The 21082-nt window shown below is 39.4% G+C and overlaps 1 protein-coding gene across 1 annotated transcript in view; it reads left to right on the top strand.

The window, feature by feature from the left end:
- The window catches only part of syde2 (synapse defective 1, Rho GTPase, homolog 2 (C. elegans)), a 165216-nt gene that overhangs the window by 95356 nt on the left and 48778 nt on the right, over positions 1-21082 (top strand). Inside the window, exon 4 of the mRNA XM_060830651.1 lies at positions 4599-4725. Coding sequence (XP_060686634.1) covers positions 4599-4725 — 127 coding nt within the window. The remainder of the gene's footprint in view (positions 1-4598; positions 4726-21082) is intronic.

Raw genomic sequence — 21082 nt, 5'->3', positions numbered from 1 at the left:
GGTGCAGAGATTTACTAGGATGTTGCCTGGTATGGAGGGAATGTCATATGAGGAAAGGCTGAGGGCCTTGAGGCTGTTCTCATTAGAGAGAAGAAGGTTGAGAGGTGACTTAATAGAGACATACAAGATAATCAGCGGGTAAGGTAGGGTGGACAGGGAGAGCCTTTTTCCAAGTATGGGGATGGCAAACACGAGGGGACACAACTTTAAAGTGAGGGGAGATAGGTATAAGACAGATGTCAGAGGTAGTTTCTTTACTCAGAGAGTAGTAAGGGTATGGAATGCTTTGCCTGCAACGGTAATAGGTTCGCCAAGTTTAAGTGCATTTAAGTCGTCATTGGACAGGCATATGGACGTACATGGAATAGTGTAGGTGGGATGGGCTTCAGATTAGTATGACAGGGCGGCGCAACATCGAGGCCGAAGGGCCTGTACTGTGCTATAATGTTCTATGTTCTATTTTTTGATAGTGCTGTCAACATTATGTGCAGTGTGAGTTTATGCATTGCTCCATCCCTTCTGTTTTCTTCACACTGCCAGCATCATTTGCCATTCAACAATTCAAAAGAACAAGGACTTACATGCTGCTATTAGAAGTCATTAAGCACATAGTTATAATATTTGGAAGTAATTCCTAATATATTGAGAATGTTCTCCCTGTTGATAGGAAAACAAAGTGCTTGGTTTATGCATTGAAATCACCCAAGTCAATTTTGAATTTCTCAGTGACATTTTCCATGTAGCTTTTACAAAGCTGGATATACAGTTACTGGACACTTAATGAGCATGCATGCATATGCTGTTGTTGCTCTGTCAAGCCATTGTCAAAGTCTAACTCAATCCAAAAATACCTACCAGCTTTTAAGCTTTGCTAATTTTAATACCACTTTCCCCACACTGAACTAAAATTTAAAATTTGGAATTGCATTCAGAGCATCAAAGACAAATTCTTTCCAGTGTAAAAGACAGTTACCTTCGAAATGGGCAGTACAGATGTGAGTGAATGTAATCAGATTAATCTTAGAAGATACCCTCCAAGAATGATGGCAGTAATCATTAAGCAGTTTGTAGAATACTCTTGGATCAGGCAGAGTCAGTGTTTTATGAAAGGAAAATGTCTAATTTTTATACTTTGAGGAGAAAGGAAAAGAAACCTATGACAAACGCACATTACTTGAGAAATTGACAGCATCTGTGGAGAGTAAAAGAGTCAAGTCTGGTATGATGCTCCTTCAATGGGCAACTCCTTGCTTCTGAGATGATGCTGCCTGAGCCTAGACTCTCCCTTAGTGGGAAACCACCTATCCACATCTACCCTGAAAACGCCCTGAAATAAAAGCCAACATTTCATTATCTTTACTATTCCCTTCTAAACTGGGATGCAATTTATTTTTCGGATTCATGCAGTAGGATCCCCAAATCCCACTGTGCTTCAGTTTCTTGCAACTTTCCCCTTAAAATAATATTTAGCTCATGTATTCTTTCTGTCAAAGTGCATAACCTTGCATTTTCCATCTTGTGCTCCATCTGCTGAGTTTTGCAAACTGGAAAGGCTGCAGAAAAGATTTACGTGGGTGTTACCGAGATGTGAGTGTTTTAATTATAAGGAGAGGCTGGATAGGCTGGGACTTCTTTCTCTGGAGCATAGCAGGCTGAGGGGTAACCTTATAGAGATTTATAAAATCATGAGAAGTGGAGATATGTTGAATCACCATGGTCTTTTCCCCCATGTCCTAATGTAAAAAGCAGGACATCCAATCTTGGCAACTGCATTCCACCCTCAGTCATCAGAAAATCCATGCAAGTGTTTCATTGACATTGCTGAGGAAATAATACTTCATAGCAATGACTTGCTTATTGATGCTAAATTTGTGTACTGCTGGAGGTGCTTGGTTGCAGATCTTATTTCAACCTTGGTACAAAATTAAAAGTGTGAGTGTACACTATTAACGCCAGTGTAGCATTTGACAAAATGTGGTATCAAGGACCCCTAGCAAAACTGAAGTCAGTTGGAGTTGAGCCGAAACTCTTTCAATGGTTCAAGTCATACCTAGGACAAAGGAAAATGGTTTTTGTTGTTGGAAGATAATCAGCTTCGTCCCTGGACATCACTCTGAGAATTCCCTGATAATGTCTTGAGTCCAATTGTCTTCAGCAACTTCATTAGGGACCTTCCTTTATCACAAATTAGAAGTATGGATGATTGCACAGTGCTCTGTACCATTCATGACTTAGAGTCACTTCTCAGCTAATGAAACAGTCTGTGCCCACATGCAAATATTGGGCAATACTTAGGCTTCACCCTGCAAAGTGACAAGTAACGTTCATAGAACACACGTGCTAGGCAATGATCATCTTCAGCATAAACATAAACATCTCATTTATGTTCAATAGTGTCACCATCACAGATTAACCATCCCATCAGTACCTTGGGGGTTGCTATTGACCCCAGAAACTGCAAAGCAGAAATTGTTTGTGTGATGGAATGCATTCCACTTAACTGGATAAGAGCAGCTCTAGCAGCATTTGAAGCTCAACATCAATCAGGACAGAGTGCTTTCAGTGGTAGTTCCTGCAGCACAAGTGCAAGGTGGCAGCAGGGTGTATTGTCTACTGCAACAATTTGCCAACCTTTTTCAAATCTTCCAAATCTGTAATCCCTTTCACCTGGAAGGACAGAGGCTCCAGATGCTCTGTCCTGCAAGTTTCTCTCCATTCTGATTTGGAGCTAGATCACAGTTCATTGTTCAAAAATCTGGAACTCTTTTTCTGACAGTACTATGCATGTATTTATATAGGATGACCTACAGGGGTTCAAAAATGTGGTCTACCCGTTACCTCCTTCAGGGTAATTCGTGATGGGCAGCAAATGCTGGCTGACCTGTGATATTTGCATCATGTGAATACATTTTTAAAAATGTTGAGAAACTATTTAAATTTCTGAGCTTCTGGCATGTACACCACATCCACACATAACTAAGTGAAATATTCAAAGAATGTGTCTACTGGATGACATGAGCTTGACCTTCTGGAAGCGAGTACCAATTTTGTGGATTGCTAGGTTACTGCTAGCCAATTCTGATGAAATTCGAGTCAGAATATGATTTGTTAATTCTGTAGAAAATGTTCTGAAAGTTATTTTAAATGTTGCATTGTAATCTGAGAATGACTAACCTAATGATCCATGACCTTGTAATGGCAATTGACAAGCTTAGCTCTAGAGGGATGCTTGGTTGTTTAGGATCCAATTAGTTTAGAACTATTCAATGACCTCGAAATTTATATGTTTTCCCCTTTGCTTCATTCTTGAATTTCTTGGAGGACTTTGCCAAATTCCATCTCAACAAACTGTTAATTTATTGCTTGATCCTCCTGGGAGGGGATATGGAGAGAGTCTGGTGAAAGCATGGCCGACTTATTTCCAGGTGCAGAATCGATGGAGCTTCGAGGTTCTGTGGTTGTGCATTCCTTTTGTGTGACCTAGATGAAAAGCATGAATAGTAATTCAGATTGCAGAAACAGGGGGCACAAGCAGAGGCCACATTTCACAGGAACATTTGACTGTCATTCTGCCCGCTGTAGCTTAGCAGTTGGGTTAACATCCATATCAGTGTTAAGCAACACTCCATTCAAGTATTTCAAGCTATAATTGAAGAAAACAATGCCAAAGTGATTCATGTAAATTAAGTTAAAATTGGGTGAAACAACTATTTTCTTGGCTTGGAAAAACTGTTGTCTTATATTAGTGTAACATTTTTGCTATTTCACTGTAAATGAGAACACACAGGGTGAAAGGAAATTGGGAGTACTTTAAGATGCCTTTATAATTTCTGGAAACTACTTTCTGGAAATATTGCTTCTTATTCTACCCTTTTTTTTGTGATTCATGTAGAATTTAGAGAGGTTGCCTCATTGAAAGTTGGAAAATTCTTAAAAGGTGTCTACAAAAAGGGTATCCCTCTCGGAACTACAGGTGCCACAGTCTCCATATAAGGGGCAAGCCATTTTAGACTGAGATGAGGAATAGTTTCTTTACTTGGAGAATGGCGAATCTTTTGTATTCTCTACTCCAGAGGGCTGTAGAAGCTCAGTCATAGAGTGTATTCAAGATAGAAACCGATAGATTTCCAGATACTTATGCCATTAAGATGTCTAAGCTAGGGTGGGAAAATTATATTAACCTTGATCATTAGCCATCACCTTAAATGTTGGTGCTGATTTGAGGGGCTGGAATGTCCCACTCCAACCCCTGTGTTATTATGCTGCACTTCAATTGGAAAACATGGAGTTGCAGTTACAACTAATGAAAATATTTATTACAATGGAAATGTGTGATATTTATAGGTGACTGGAAATGAATATTGACCATAATTTTATAATCTTTCCACAATTTTATTAATAACTCTCCATTTTCTGAACTTTGCTTAACTTCCTATTCTTGCCAGCATTCTTCAAAAAGCTCAAAATAACAATGATTGAGCTTGACAAATGTAATTTTTGAAAACCTGAGATTGCTTTGCTGTTCTGGCAGAAGTATTTATAATGTCTACTTTAAAATCTAAAGCAGCTGTGGTTTACTATTCTTTGCCTCTTTCTAGGTTGTGGGCCTTTACCGTCTTTGTGGTTCTGCAGCGGTTAAGAAGGAACTCCGTGAAGCTTTTGAACGTGATAGTAAGGCTGTTGGCTTATCTGAAAATCTGTATCCAGATATCAATGTCATTACAGGTAAATGTAGTGCAAATTCACTGCTTTTATGTGTTTGAATGATACTAGTGTACGCTTTCTAGTGGTTTGTTGCAAAAGTAAGGAGCTTCTGAAATGCCCAGTCCATGGCTTGTTACCATAAGCTTAGTGTTATTATGATTGCATTTCTGTAATATAGAATTAATTGTATTTAACACAACACAATTGATAAATTCTGTTGATTGTTAAACATCTGAATTATATATATATTATGTCAGAACAGTTTCTTGACTTTTTTTAGCATTCCAGTGACAATACACGTTGTGAGTAGAAAAGTGTACAGTCCAAGTATTGTAGATGGCTGTTTATATCAAAGCTCCTCAATGCAACAATACTAAAGAAAGCAGTACATTAAAGCATAAATAAGCCTTACAAAGAACAAAAATCTTCATTCTATTTCAACTATATGTGAAAAGAATATTAGCATTGGGCTTTCTTGAGCTGATACTAATGTTCTCTGAAAACTTCAAATTAAACTAGTTTGCTTTTGTGATTTCCACATTACTTGAGTGTTAGCTCATCACTCATCAATTACCACTCGATTCTCAGTGACAGCCCAATGAACTCAGACCTTTATACCTCCTGAGGATCCTGGGATTGTACTCATTGGAGTTTAGAAGATTAAGGGGAGACTTAATAGAAACTTACAAGATAATACATGGCTTGGAAAGGGTAGACGCTAGGAAATGTTTTCCGTTAGGCGAGGAGACTAGGACCCGTGGGCATGGCCTTAAATTAGAGGGGGTCAAATCAGAACAGAAATGCGGAGACATTTCTTCAGCCAGAGAGTGGTGGGCCTGTAGAATTCATTGCCGCAGAGTGCAGTGAAGGCCTGGACGCTAAATGTCTTCAAGGCAGTGATTGATAGATTCTTGATGTCTCGAGGAACGGGGAGAATGCGGGTAAGTGGAGTTGAAATGCCCACCAGCCATGATTGAATGGCGGAGTGGACTCAATGTGCCGAATGGCCTTACTTCCACTCCTATGTCTTATGGTCTTGTGGTCTTAAAAGAGCCCTGAGGGCAGAAACCCCTCTGTATTCAGGAAGTTTTGTTTTAAGTTCAGTTAGAAATGCACTTAGCCATGCAGTTACTTCGCAACTGTCAACAAAGAACTTGCCCCTCTTTGGGAGGTGAGGTGCTGGGTACAGCTATCACTTAAGACTTCAGTTCAGCAGTTCTTCTGTCAGTTTAAGAGAAATCTATCTAGGTTAGTGTTCTAGCTGCCCTTGTGAAGAACTCCTAAACATTGATACTATTTAAGGATTGATATGTTTGGAGCTTTCCCATAATATCTGCTGCAATGCATTTTTAAAAGTTCATTTCTCTTTAACAGCAATTTTGGAAATTCCCAAAAAGAGATAAAAGTGACAAAAGTTATCTTCAACACAACAAGGCTTGTATTTTTGTGTTGCCCTTAGCAAATTACTTAATGTCATTCAGTGGTAAAATAAAACACTAGGGATGTAAAGCTTTTGTCACAGACCCACAGAGAACTTCTGTACTCTACGATGTTTTGTTCTAAGGCAGGCAGCGCATGTACTCTTGAAGGTCTGCGAAAGGTTAGTTAACATACAAATTCAGTGAGATACAAAGTTGCAAAGAAAAAGGCATAGACTAATTTAAATGAAAGATACATTAAATATTTTTCCACCTACTAAGATGACCAAACCAGTTTTTGATAATATTAAGATCCCACAATGACTTGTCCACTTGCCTTTCTCTTAGAGATATACGCCAGACATAGGAGCTTGTTCAACTTATTTTAATAACCTTCAGCACTCCTCACCTGCTGGAAATAACATACACCAGAGCAAACCAGCTTTCTATGAAGGTATGGTATGTCCTAGCATCTAGGTATGCTTCTTCACTGTGACCACATGCCATTTTCAGTCCATTGCTAGTGTATACCTTCTAAATGATGGACATTAAGGAATTGGAAGGTGAATTATTTGCCACACTGTCCTCAGACATGGCTTAGAGAACCTATTATTTACATGGCTGTCTATGTACATTTCTGGTCAACAAAATGTCCCCAGCAGGTTGCTGGTGAGCGATTCCATGATGGCATGGCATCGAATGTCATGGGGACAATGGTTGCTTTCTTTTGTGAAGATTGCCATTGCCTGACATTTTCTGGTGTGAATGTTATTTATTTGCCACCTCCCAGTCAAAGCTGGAATGTTTTCCAAATCTTGCTGCTTGCTGGAATGGTCTACTTCAGTATCTGAAGAGTTATGAATGAAATTGAACGTTGGGGAATGTGGGGAAAATGTGAGGTTGTCCAATATGGACAGGAAGAATAGGAAATTAAACTGTTATGTAAGTGGTGAGAAATTGCAGAGGAATCTGGGTTCATGAATTGCGCAAAGTGAGCATTCAGGTTTCGGGAGTAATTAAAAGGCAAACAAAAGTTTTTATTGCAGGCAGTCTTTGCTACACTGAAACTGCGGGGCAAAATTGTGACTCCACTCTTAGCTCATCTGCTGCTAGCGTAACTGTCATCCCTGTCTTTGATACCTCTTGATTTGATTATTTCAACCCCTCCTGCTCTCGAAAATTCTGCTCTCGAAATTTGAGGTAACACAAAATTTATCTACCCACCTCCATGCATCAGATCCATTCACCACTTTACTCTTGCTCTCTGACCTACATTTAGCTCCCTTTGTCTTGGTTTAAAACATGAATTTGTTTTCAAATCCTTCCCTACACCAGCCCTTTCCTAACTTGGTAATATTGCCCTATACTAACAACTCTCAAACATCTGTACTATAATTTTGAGATGAAAAATTGCACAACACCAGGTTATAGTCCAACAGGTTTATTTGAAAACATTACCTTTCGGAGCATTGCTCCTTCATCACATGCTAGTGAGTTCCGAAAGCAAGTGTTTTTAAATAAACTCATTGGACTATAACCTGGTGTCATGTGATTTTTGACCTTGTGTTGCTGGAAAAGCGCAGCAGGTCAGGCAGCATCCAAGGAACAGGAGATTTGACGTTTCGGGCATAAGCCCTTCTTCAGGAAGAGTATGCCCGAAATGGCAAATCTCCTGTTCCTTGGATGCTGCCTGACCTGCTGCGCTTCTCCAGCAACACATTTTCAGCTCTGATCTCCAGCATCTGCAGTCCTCACTTTCTCCTCCTGATTTTTGAACTTGTCCAACATGGAGACCTCCACGTCATGGCTCTAATTTTGATTCTTTGGAGCAACCTGGTTTTAATGCCTGCACCATTGGTGAAACAAGTTTATTACAGAAAAATAAAAATAAAATAAACCAAACCAACTTATCTGCAGATAACAGATTTAAGGATATAAAAACACAGCAAAAAAAAAATCCAATTTACTCTCCAGCATCATTTTTTTTATTGCCTTCGGGTTTTTGATTAACTGTACTTTACTTTTCCAGTTGAACCTGTAGGTTTGACTCAACTATTTCTCGGTTTCTGTGTTAAGGGTTGTGAAACCTATTCCTCAAATGTACGTATAACTAAGAGCTTAGATTTTCTCGGTCTTTTAATAATCTGCAGAATTCTTATCAAGCGCTCGTAGTCTAAAAGTTTTATGGACCACACTGTTTCACTGAAACAATGTATTTTCTTAACGCCTCCTTTTATGGGAGAGACTATACTTGCATTTGGCTTCTGTCAGGTCCTCTTTGAACTACCCAAATTCCCTCAGCTTGAATCATGGCTAAAGTGAGGACTGCAGATGCTAGAGATTAGAATAGAGTGTGTGGTGCTGGAAAAACTCCAAGGAGCAGGAGAATCAGCGTTTCAGGCAAGAGCCCTTAATCAGGAATGCATATTCCCGATGAAGGGTGCCTGAAACGTCGATTGTCCTGCTGTTCGGATGCTGCCTGACCTGCTTTGCTTTTCCAGCGCCACACTCTCTATTCTGTCATGGCTATCTACCCTCCCTTTCTTAAAATGTACCACTAGACCTTTCTGTAGTTTAGTGTTATATATTCATTTTAACACTCTTGTGAGAAGTGGCAAACTGGAGAGTAACCAGCATGATACCACCCAAGAAATCCAGCTCCTGAAAGTTCCTTGGATTTAAAAATAAATTTAACTTCTGCCTGCCATGAATCTGGCAACTGTGCATTAAACTGTTCAAGTTTGGCATTTCCAGCATTTTTCTTCTTGCCCTCAGCCTGTTGTTACAAGCTTCTCAAGGAGTTATGTGTGTCGATATTTGGAACACCCTCCCCTTTTTGAAAATGACAGAAATAATGTCACCTACTGGAACTCTAATTTAAATTCACACCTGCAACTGCTCCCAACTCCGGTGACAATTGAAAAGCTGGTCTCTTCTTTCTGGTGGGCATGTTTCCTGGGGGAGGGATCAAATGTTGTTTCCTTTCAGCCAAGATTAGTGGCAAAACCTACTTCAAAGAGCTGATGCTGATGGCAGCAATATCTTTGCAGTCTCGGTGGGCAGACTTTTTATGTATGCTTGAAGAGTGCTTTCATTATTCTATTACCGTGTAGGGAGAAGTGGGAATGTCACAAAATTCTCTCCACATCTGTCTCTGTGGCATTTAAATCTTGGGCAAAACTTCAGTAAGATTTCTTGGTTCAGAGATGTGTCCATGCTGTGCTTCACTTTATGCGCAATCACAATAAATGAGTTTCAAGTGTCACCTGAGACCTCTGAAAAAGACACATTGACTTATTTGTTGGATTTCATTGTGGAAGAGCTGTTTTGGAAAGTAAATGGCTGACTGTAATCCCCCAAGAAATTTATTTTCTCATGCAGCAGATTGTATCTGTATTTCTTATTTTTTGATCCCTTTAGATTTCCTTCCATAAATACTTGTGCGCTAATCATACAGGGCCATTATGCAAGGAAGAAGCTTTGATCACAAAGCGAAAGATCTTGAATAATGTTTTGTGCGATTGACCTTGTGTGATTAATCATGAGTAAAGAATAAATTAATAAATGAGGAAGCTAATCATTTCTGCATTGTTCAACTATAGAAGATGAGTAATGTTGTGGCTGCGATTTTCACTTTAAAAAGCAAAACTTAAGTTTCCATGCATGTCTCAGGAACAGTCTGTTCCACCTCAGCTGTAAGGTCTGTTTAAAGTATAAACTTTCAAATAGCAAAATTGAGATTTTGCAAGAAGTTTTTCTGAACTTTTCAGAATAATTTGTTTCATTTACGTGATGTGTTGGTAATTTTCCACATCGAGGAGTGAAATTGTAGTGGAATTGGAATGTTGAATAATTTGCCAAAATAAACTTAATGAAGAATGAACAAAGTGTGTAACCATATTTGGGATGCAAAGCACAACAGTCACTTAAGTACTTTTTGAGGCGTTGTGACAGTTATAGATTCATAGAGATGTACAGCATGGAAACAGATCCTTCAGTCCAACTCATCCATGCCGACCAGCTATCCTAACCTAATCTAGTTCCGTTTGCCAGCATTTGGCCCATTATCCTCTAAACCTGCCTGTTCATTAACCCATCCAGATGCCTTTTAAATGTTGTAATTGTACCAGTCTCCACCATTTCCTCTGGCAGCTCATTCCATACATACACCAGTCTCTGTGTGATAAAGTTGCCCCTTAGGTCCCTTTTATATCTTTCCCCTCTCACCCTAAACCCATGCCCTCGAGGTCTCGACTCTCCCACCCCAGGGAAAAGACCTTGTCTATTTCCCCTATCCGTGCTCCGAATGATTTTATAAGTCTCTATAAGATCACCCCTCAGCCTCCGGTGCTCCAGGGAAAACATCCTCAACCTATTCAGCCTCTCCCTATAGCTCAAATCCTCCAACCCTGGCAACATCCTTGTAAATCTTTTCTGAACCCTTTCAAGTTTCACAGCATCCTTTCGATAGTTCTAATGTAGGAAATGTGACAGACTGCAGTGAATATTGAAAGCACTCCAAACAAGTGATCAGATAATCCATTTTAGCAATGTTGCTGGATGGAACAGTTCAGTTCTCCCTTGGTGCTGTACCTCAGGTTTGTCCTGGATATAGTGCTCAAACCTCTGGAGTGGGACTTGGAGCACACAGTTTCTGACAGAGGTGAGGGAGACAGCCCTGAACAACAACTGACAGTTTTAGTTTAGAATGGAAAACATTGTATAAATCTCATTCCTGGGAAATAATGTCCTTTAACCCTCTGGACTTTTGTTAAAATCAAGTTTTTGCTTTTCTTTGGCCATCAGCGCAAAATCTGGAAGGGTTAATCCCCTTGAGCAAAGTAATAGTTTAAAATTTATTTCTATTTAGATTATGTAATCATGCAGAAAACCTGCAAGATTAAATTGCTCTCAAAGTTGCATGTCGTAGAAACCAATAATTTCATTTTACATTATGGGTCAAACCTTAATTTTAAATTGTTAGACTCTTTTTGCAGCATTTTTAGCCAGAGAAAAGGACGTGATTGATTTCGATCTATATTTATTGAATTGATGCTGTCAAGAATGTTTTAACATTGAAGGGTTTTTCAATTTATTGAATTGGAGTCAAACTTGCATACATGTATTGTTTGAACTATATTTTTGTGTTTCTCCCTCCCCCTCCCATTTGTTTGGAGCATTTAATTTGCTGTCAGTTTATAAATTTGCAATATGCTTTTTACTTATTGACTTTCTTAAGAAACTTAGTCCTCAATCTTTTATGTACAATATTAGCATTGCACTTAAATACCCTGGAAGTTCAGTAATTGTGATGAGCTTGCAGTCACTCTGCATTCATGTATTTCTTTAATAAATTACTGAACAGCTTGAGCAAAGGGTTAATATGTTCACCTAGCTACTGTGACCTTTGCATGTATGTTTTGTCGCTATTTAAAAATAACATTGGTTCTTTGACATTCCAGTAGCAGTAATGAAATTCAGTTTTTAAAAAATGTATAACACTACGTTTTGGCGCCGCTTGTACACTTAGGGCATTGTTCAGGTAATTGGCCATCCAAATGTATGACCCTCAGGGTGCTTGCCAGTCATGACCCTGGAATGTGAGTTGATATCATTAAACACAACAGGGAACCAGTTAATGCTAGTAGACAGCAATATCTCTGACTGAAAGCTTACTGTCATCTCTGACACTCTGCAAACAGCACTGTACTTGTACTTACTTTTTGAGGACTCAACGTTTTCTAGTCTTTCAATTGTGTAGCATGAAAGAAACCATTCAAAATTTTGGCGAGGTCACCACATTTGGTGGTACTTAAAATGTCTTGTCTTATCTATGGCTATGTTAGCTATTTTGCAAACATAGCAAGCAACCATATACTATAGTTCATGGATTAATTATTCTAACATTCTTTAGGTGTTGATCTTGTAATTAAAAATTGCATTTTTTTTTAAACAAATCCTTTAGATCCCCAGCAGGTCTACGTACTGAGTAAATAGGTTTAGAAAGGAGTATTGAGAGATAGGATGGTGATGGACAAACAGAGCGCAGCAATCTGTGTTTATACAGCTCATCTATTTCCTTTCTTGTTCGTCTTGGCATTGGTGATGGCAATTTTTGAAGTGGTAATCAATTTTCTTACATGTCAGTTCTGCACTTTAAGGTTTAATTTACATATTGTGCATATTTAAGTAAAATACTATGAAAAATGCACTTCAACAGAAATTGAAAAGAACAATCAAAATTGTAAATTCTCCTTTTTTACAGCCAGTGGACCTGTCTGGCAGTCTATAGGGTAGACATCATCCTTCCTTACTATGTTCACCTGTGGGCCACTAAAAGATAAAAAAAAATCAATTTCCCGTTAAGCCGTCTTTTCACCATGACTGATTCTGCACAGCATGAATTGACCAAATGATTGAGCAAGCTAGTGCATTCAGTTTTAAGTGTGTTATCCACTTAAACTGTAAGGAAATCTATAATTTTTCACAAAAATCTTTTAAGATGATCAATCAGAACCTTGGAGTACATATGGAAATGTTGAATTTTGAACTTAAAGCAATATACTTTTAAGAAAGGATAGCTGCAGCCAAAAGCTGACTTGGGATGTAAATTCAGTGACTGACAGAATCCTGTGTGGATCCATGGAATGTTGTACCTGTGCAGTGTCAGGAAACTTCAAATAGATTAAGCAGGAAGACAAAAGAGTTTGACTGCCCACACCCCTCTCAACAGGCAGGCATTTCTTGCAGACTTATGTTTATTTTACTCTTTCAGAGTTATGCAAGTAAAGGGGCTAAAAACCGACTGCAAATTTCTTGTTTGTCTGCCCATGTGTTTGTGGTGTGACGTGTTGGTGTGTGTGTAGGCCACAGCTTGGGAACAGTCATTAAACATGCTTCTGTACTGAACCTGAGCTGTTATTTATTACATTTGTTTTAACTGCAGGCAAAGAAATGTATGAATTGTCATCACAGCTCTGCGAGATGAAACTCAAACCCCCCCCTTCTTTAAATATCCACACAGACAAATAAGCAAACATGGATATTATGGTTAAAAGGGAAATTTTAAAAAAGTACTGGGGGAAATATTTCAATAGCGTCAGTCCACAGAGGTGTTCCATTTGCTTCTACCATGAACATCTGTTCTCCAAACTCCTTTTTGGAGAGAAAGAGAGACAAACAGACAGACTGACTGACTGACTCTATTGTAGTCTAGAGACTTCTGCCTGCATCATGTTCGTGCAGGTACTGTCCTCATCTCCAAAAGTCAATTAGAGTTGTTGTCATGCTGCTGGCTCCTGGCCGCTGCAACTTAACCTAATTAGTTTGTACAATCAGCAGGCTGTTCCTGGATGAAGCTTGCTCTGCACACACTGAGGCACATTGGATATCTTCACCGAGTACATGAACGAAATAAACACAACTTATCGTGCGTTTCAATAACTTGCTTTAAAAGTTCAGCAGCTCCTTGCACGGTTTTTGGTTTAAAGCAGAGCTTTTCCCATTTTAGTCTAACATCCAGTATAAAGAAAAAGGTGTCTTTACAAAAGATGCACAGTCATAAAGCTAACAGCCAGGCATTGTTGGAAGGAACCAAGACAAAAGAATTTTATCCTATCTACACTTAACAAATAACTCTGGTATTTGTAATTTTTTTTTGGACTTCTCTTTCTTAATCTATGTTGCATTATTATTTCTGCTGAAGTGGCGACTAATGAACTCTCTATTTTGTTAACTCAAGAAAGCCTAGCTAAATAGGCTCATGCTAAAATTCACTTGGTTGGGAGAAAGGCATTTACATAAGGCAAGAAACCTCTTATTGCAACGAGCTGAGGGGCTGGATGAATCCCTTTATCCCTTCTCGCACAGGAGCTTTAATGATTTGGGTAACCCATGTGGACCTAGAACACATTGAGGAACCTGGACATAATAGTGGCAATACTGTGTGTGGCCTCTTTTGATATTAATAGCCAATTCACCAGCTTAGAGATGATGCTATGTTGAGAATGAGAACAAAAAAGGTCAATGTGCTTTTCCACCTTGCTTGCCATTTCTTAAGCCAAACCTGAAAGAGTATATTCCACCCTTTGTGTCCAAAATTAGAGATCATTGTTGTTAGGGCAGTGTTTACTAAATTATTCTTACAGCAGTAAGAGTTACCAATTTAAGATTATCAGTTGACTTTGCAGTGTGACTCATTTGTGCTTCATCTGTTTCTGTTATTTCTGAGTAAAAGGAATATGTTCATACATCAGATTTTGAAGGAAAGGTCTATGGAGCTAGCCAATCTTTGGTCAGGGCATTGTCACGGGAATGCAATCAGTCAATTTGCCTGCTTTGAATTTAAGAAAGACACTTAACGTTCTTGCTGCATCTATGCCAACATATTTCAACAGCCACTTCTCATGCTGTGGAAATTTTGCTTTATTTTTAATTTTTTAATTTTGGCATTTCAGTATTGGGTGCATTTGCCTTCAACTTTGTCTCATTTTGGCAATGTTTAAGTTCTGTAACAAAGTCATAGAGTCAAACAGCATAGAAACAGACCCTTCAGCCCAACTAGTCCACATTAAACATAATCCCAAACTAAACTAGTCTATCTGCTTACTCCAGGCCCATATTCCCTCCAAACCTTGCCTATTCTTTTAAACATTGTAACTGTGCCCGCATCGGTCATTTCCTCAGGAAGTTCATTCTATACACAAACCACCTTTTGTATTTAAAAAAAAAGCCCCTTTCTTAAATCTCTCTCCTGTCCTCTTAGAAAAAGCCCCTTAGTGTTGAAATCCCCCATCCTAGGGAAAATACACCTATCATAACCCGATCTATACCTCTCATGATTTTACAAATCTCTGTAAGGTTACCTCTCAACCTCCTACTCCAGTGAAAGAAGTTGCAGCTTATCCAACCTTTCTTTATAACTCAAGCCTTCCATACCTGGCAACATCCTGGTAAATCTTTTCTAAACCCTTCAGTATTCCAGCCTGACCTACTGTACTTTTCCAGCACCACACTCTTGACTCTAATCTTCAGCATTTGCAGCCCTCACTTTTGCTTCATCAACATCCTGTAAAACCTCAACATGACATCGTAACTCCTATACTCAAAGGACTGAGCAATGTAGGCAAGCATGCAAAACGCCTTTTTAAACTACAAAGCATTATGTCCTGACCCATAGTTCTACTACCCAGGGCCCTACCATTAGTTGTTTAAGCCCTGCCCCTGTTTGTTGTACTAAATGCAATACCTTGCATTTATCCAAATTGAACTGGATCTGCATTTTTCAGCCCATTTGATCAAAATCCCTTTGTAATCTTAGAAACCCTTCACTGACTACTATGCCACCAATTCCTCTGGAATGCTGCTGGTGACAGGCCTCCCGTCTGAAAAGCAACCTTTTACCACTTTGTCTCCTGCTGTTAAGCTAATTTTGTATCCAATTAGAAAGCTCCCCCTGAATCATGTTACTAATTAGTCTTGAACCGGTACACTCAAAAGCAATTCATTATAATGATAAAGTCGGAGAATCACACAGTATAGAAAGAAGCCCTTTGGCCTGACTAATGAACAGCACACTACACTAATCTCATTTACCTGCACTTGGTCCATAGCCTACTATGTCCTGTCATTTTCAATACTCATAAGATACTTCTTAAATGTTGCAAGAGTACCTGCCTCCACTATCTTGTAAGGCAACACATTCCATACATTTACCACCCTCTGGCTGAAAACATCTTTCTCAGATCTCCTGTAAACCTCTTACTCCTCACCTTAAACATATGCCCCCTGCCATGGGGAAGAGATTCTTACAATCTACTCTATCTGTGCCTCTCATAATTTTGTATGCCTTAATCAGCTCCCCCTCAGCCTCCTTTGCTCAATCCAGCCTATCTAGTTTCTTCTCGTAACTGAGACTTTCCGTTCTAGGCAACATCCTCATGAATCTCGGCACCCTCTCCAGCGCAGTCATATCCTTCCGGTAGTGTGGTGACACCGTATTCCATCTGTGGCCTAGGTTGGGACAAGATTTTCTGACTCCTATATTCAATGCCCTGGCAAATGAAGGCAAGCATTTCACATGCTGGCTTCACCACACTATCTACCTGTGCTGAATTAAAAAATCTCACAACACCAGGTTATAGTCCAACAGATTTAATTGGAGGCACTAGCTTGTCTGATCACCTGATCATCTGATGAAGGAGCGACGCTCCGAAAGCTAGTGTGCTTCCAATTAAACCTGTTAGACTATAACCTGGTGTTGTGTGATTTTTAAGTCTGTACACCCCAGTCCAACATCGACATCTCCAAATCATGCTTCTAGGTACTCTCGTGTGTATCTCTGTTTGGCTTGTCCTAATATGGATGTGTTGTCCGAGTTGAAGTGGTGTTCTTCCTCATCTGTATGTCAGAATACTAGTGAGAGTGGGTCACGCCTTGAGACTTGAACCCATGCCTCTTGGCCCACAGGTGGGGACACTACCACTGCACCACAGTGGCTCAGGTAAATCTGTTGGTGAACTAACTTTTCTAATCAGCCTGTTCAGAGGTATCATTTCACAGTCTGGAGCAGGTGGGACTTGAATCCAGGCTTCTCTGGTCCAGGGTCAGTGGTATTGCCACTGTGCCAATGAAAATAAGGAGCTGTTGTTCTGAGATTAAAACTTAAGGTGCAACTAATCCATCCTTGAGGTCTGGCTGCTGATGTTGGAGTTGCCAATAGCTCCTTTGACAAGATTTCACAAGGTAGACTAATTAGTGAAGTTAGATCACATGGGATTCAGTGTGAGCTTACCGATTGGATACAAAATTGACTTCATCACCACAGTTTCCTGGCATTAAGAGTTGGTTTTGGTTTGGAGGCCAGTTACCAGCGGTGTTCTGTAGGGATCAGTGCTGGTCCACTTGTATTTGTCACTTACATAAATAATTTAGATGGCATGGTTAGTAAGGTTACAGATGACACCAAACTTGGTGGTATAATGGATAGTAAAGAGGTTATCTAAGGTTACAAAGAGAACTTGATCAATTGGGTTGATGGACTGAGGAGTGGCAGATGGAATTTAATTTGGATAAGTGTGAGGTATTGCATTTTGATAATACAGACAAGGGCAAGACTTACACAGTTAATGGTAGGGCCTTGGGTAGTATTGTAGAACAGAGAGAACTACGGGTTCAGGTACATAATTCTTTGAAGTTTGCCTCGCGGGTAGACAGGGTGGTTAAGAAGGCATTTAGCATCCTTGCCTTCATTGCACAGTCTTTTGAGTATAAGAGTTGGGAAGTCATGTTGAAGTTGGACAGGACGTTGGTGAGGGCTCCTTTTGGAATTCTGTGTGCCGTTCTGGTCGCCGTGTTTTAGAAAGGATATTATTAGGCTGGATTGAGTTCAGAAAAAATTTATTAGAATGTTGCTGGGAATGGAGGGTTTGAGTTATAAGGAGAGGCTGGATAGCCTGGGGCTGCCTTTACTGGAGCGTAGGGTGTTGAGGGGTGACCTTGTAGAGGTTTATAAAACTAATAAGGAGTATAGAGAAGGTGAATGGCAGGTATCCTTTCCCTAAGATAGAGGATTTCTAGTCTTCCCCAAGACTAGGCGGCATAATTTTAAGGTGAGAAGAAAAAAGATTTTAATAAGACATGACGGCAACTTTTTTTTTAAACAGAGAATGGTTTGTGTGTAGAATGAACAAGTACAGTTACAACATTTAAAAAATATTTGGGTAGGAACATGAATAAGAGAGAGATATGGACCAAGCACAGACCAGGTGAGACTGGTTTAGTTTGTGATTATGGTCAGCATGGACTGGTTGGACTGAAGGCTCCGTTTCCATGCAGTTTGACTCTCTCATTCTTATTGGCACATCAGTAGTAAAATGCGTCATGAAAATGACTTTGAATTATGCCGTTGGTCATAGAGTGAACAATTGACAGCTGCTTCTGTTATTCAGAAGTGGGAGAGTTATTGGTGCTCGGACAGATTACTGCGAGGTATCATTATAGGTGAGCCATTAATCCTGTTGGATATCAAGAGGATTGGATAATATATATGGGATGGCATTAGTATTGCTGCACTCAAGGACTATTGAAACATGCACAAGACTGTTAGAGGGAAATAATTTCTTTGATATGGGGATGGGTTTGGTTACACTTTAGGCTGGTTAGAAACTAATATAGTCACAAGCATAGCCTGTCAGTCATGATTTGGGAGGAGTGCTTATATGAAAATATGGGTATTTTTAGCCCTTCTCTGCTTTAGTAGAACTAAATTATGAAATGTTTGAGTTGTTTTTAGATCAGTGCAAGATACGATTGAAAAGGATATGTAACCCAGATATTTTAATGTAGTTGTACTTTGGCTCCAGTGTCTGTGTCAGAGTTTGTGGATCTATGATTTTTCACATCATTTCAGCCAATCTCTTAGCCACATTTGGTTTGTATTGTAAGGGACCCAAGATCATGTACCGAGTTATTGATTGATATGGCATGACCTCGTGGTTTAAGTTTTCTCTGCATAAATTTTAAAAATCTGAAGCGAATGGACTTTGTAGTGTTGTGAAAAAGTGAAATTTATTTGTGTTTATTGTAAAACTAACCTTACCATTGACCAGAAGCTCAACTAGACTCACCATATAAATGCAATAGTTATAAGATCAGGTCAGAGTCTAAAAATACTGTGACAGATAATTCATTTCCTGACTCCCTAAAGCCCATCCACTATCCACAAGGCACAAGTGTTATGAAGGTATAGAGGTGTACTGTACCTTTAAGAGAGTTGAAAAACTAGCAAAGACTGACAAAGCACAGAGAGTCCTGAACAAAGTAAGACTGTAACATTCGGGAAACAAATAGCTGCAGATGAGTTGCCATGAAACAAAAATAAATTCAAATTCGCCCAAACGATTTAAATTATGTTTTAAGATACCAAAATCCAATCAAATTTGAATTTAGTATTTTGATAATATTAAAACCTATGAAATGATCCAATATTTTGGGGTATAAAACCAGATATTTTGAACTGTTAGAAGGAGAACTGCAAAGGACATCCACAGACTGCTAGTTGAAGAGCTCTCTGAAAGGTACCTGCCTGTAAGAAGTTTGTGCAGATGAACATCAAAATTGACCTAGAGAAAATTTACAAAGGAGAATCGACAAAGCTGACTGGTTTTTGAAACATGAATTTTATTTGTAAATCTTACTCAGGATTTTTATTGGACCATTATTGTAGAGTGCGAGGCAAAAGATAGGTTTAAGATAAAGGAGTTGTAAATAGTTGTTGGTTTTAATATTCTCTGTTGGACTTCAGGAATAAAATTGATAATTTTCACTTTAAATAGTGACCTCTGGGATAGTTCTATGCCTCTTGAAATTTAACAGATTATGGCGCGAACCGAGCTTCTCTGTGTGACCAGTTTAAATTAGCAGAGGGGTTTACCCTGTGTCATAACGAAAGTCAAGCGTATGATCGAATACCCTCAGCTTGCCTGTATATGTGCAACTCCAACAACTCTCAAGAAGATTGACACCATCCAGGACAAAGCTGCCTGGTTGATTGGCACCACGTTGACAAAAATCCAGTCCCTCCATCACTGATGCTCAGTAGCAGCAGTGTATCTAGAAAATGCAGAAATTCAAAGGATTCTCAGACAGCACCTTCCAAACCCATGACCACTTCCTTTTGGATGAACAAGGGTAGCAGATATGGGAACACCCACCACCTGCACATTTCCCTCCAAGCTACTCACCATCTTGACTTGGAAATGTATTGCCTTTCCTTCATGCTGCTGGGCCACAATCCTAGAATTCCCTCCCTAATGGCATTGTGGGTCAACCTAATGGCACGTGGAATGCAGTGGTTCAAGAAGGCAGCTCACCACTACCTTCTCAAGGGCAACTAGGTATGGGCATTAAATGCTGGCCAGCTAACAACACTTGTCCCACAAGTGAATTTTTAAAAAGGTTGTGGAATCGAACCTTGCCTGTCCAACCATTCCTCACAAGACACTTGACCCATTCTAGGTATCCGTCAAATAAACCTTGAATAAATCTGAACTGCCAGTATTGCATTTACATCCATCCTTAAATGAGGGCTACGGGGAGAATGCTGGTAAGTGGAGTTGAAATGCCCATCAGCCATGATTGAATGGCGGAGTGGACTCAATGGGCTGAATGGCCTTACTTCCACTCCTATGTTGTACGGTCTTATGGTCTTAAGATGACCAATATTTGTGCAGTACTCCAGATGCAGCATCACCAGTGCCCTGCATAACTGAAGCATCATGTTCCTATGTTTGTTTTCAGTTCCCTTTATAGTGAATGATAATGCTGTATTAGCTTTCCAAAGTATTTGTTATATTGTATTCAAATCCTTTATAATTCAAGCACCAGGACATTCCGATCCCTCTACATCCCATATGTACATAAAGGAAAAGACAGTAATGTGTTTCAAAGGTTTGAGGTATATTACAGAATTAGATACTATCAATTTGTAGCTGGGTACTTGACAAAGATACATTTACATAAAACTTCTGAACACCATAGCGTACTCTTTGGAAGCCTCTCTCTGTGAAGGGTGGTCTAACTCAATGCCATTAAGTAATTCAGAATCTTAAGACATGAAGTTAAATGATCAAATATCTTGTTAACATGAGACAGCACAATGAGGAGATGTGATTTGTAGATTTAATATATTTTTGGTTGTACAAACTTGGTGGGCCTAAGGCCTGAACTGTATTAGTTTAAGAATAAATGTAATTTCTGATACAAACTACGGAGGCATAAATTTGCTTAAGGGTAACATATTATTGAAACAGTTGTTTTGTACTAAAACAGTTCGGTGAGGGAATTTCTACATGGTATTCAGGTATCTTCATAGCACTTCTGGATGTAGGTTTGCTCGCTGAACTGGAAGGTTCATTTCCAGACGTTTCGTTACCGTACAAGGTAACACCTTCAGTGGGCCT

Source organism: Hemiscyllium ocellatum, chromosome 9, assembly GCF_020745735.1.
Source record: "Hemiscyllium ocellatum isolate sHemOce1 chromosome 9, sHemOce1.pat.X.cur, whole genome shotgun sequence".
NCBI lineage: Eukaryota > Metazoa > Chordata > Chondrichthyes > Orectolobiformes > Hemiscylliidae > Hemiscyllium > Hemiscyllium ocellatum.
Note: the sequence above shows the minus strand (reverse complement) of the source record. Positions and strands in the feature narration are given on the sequence as shown.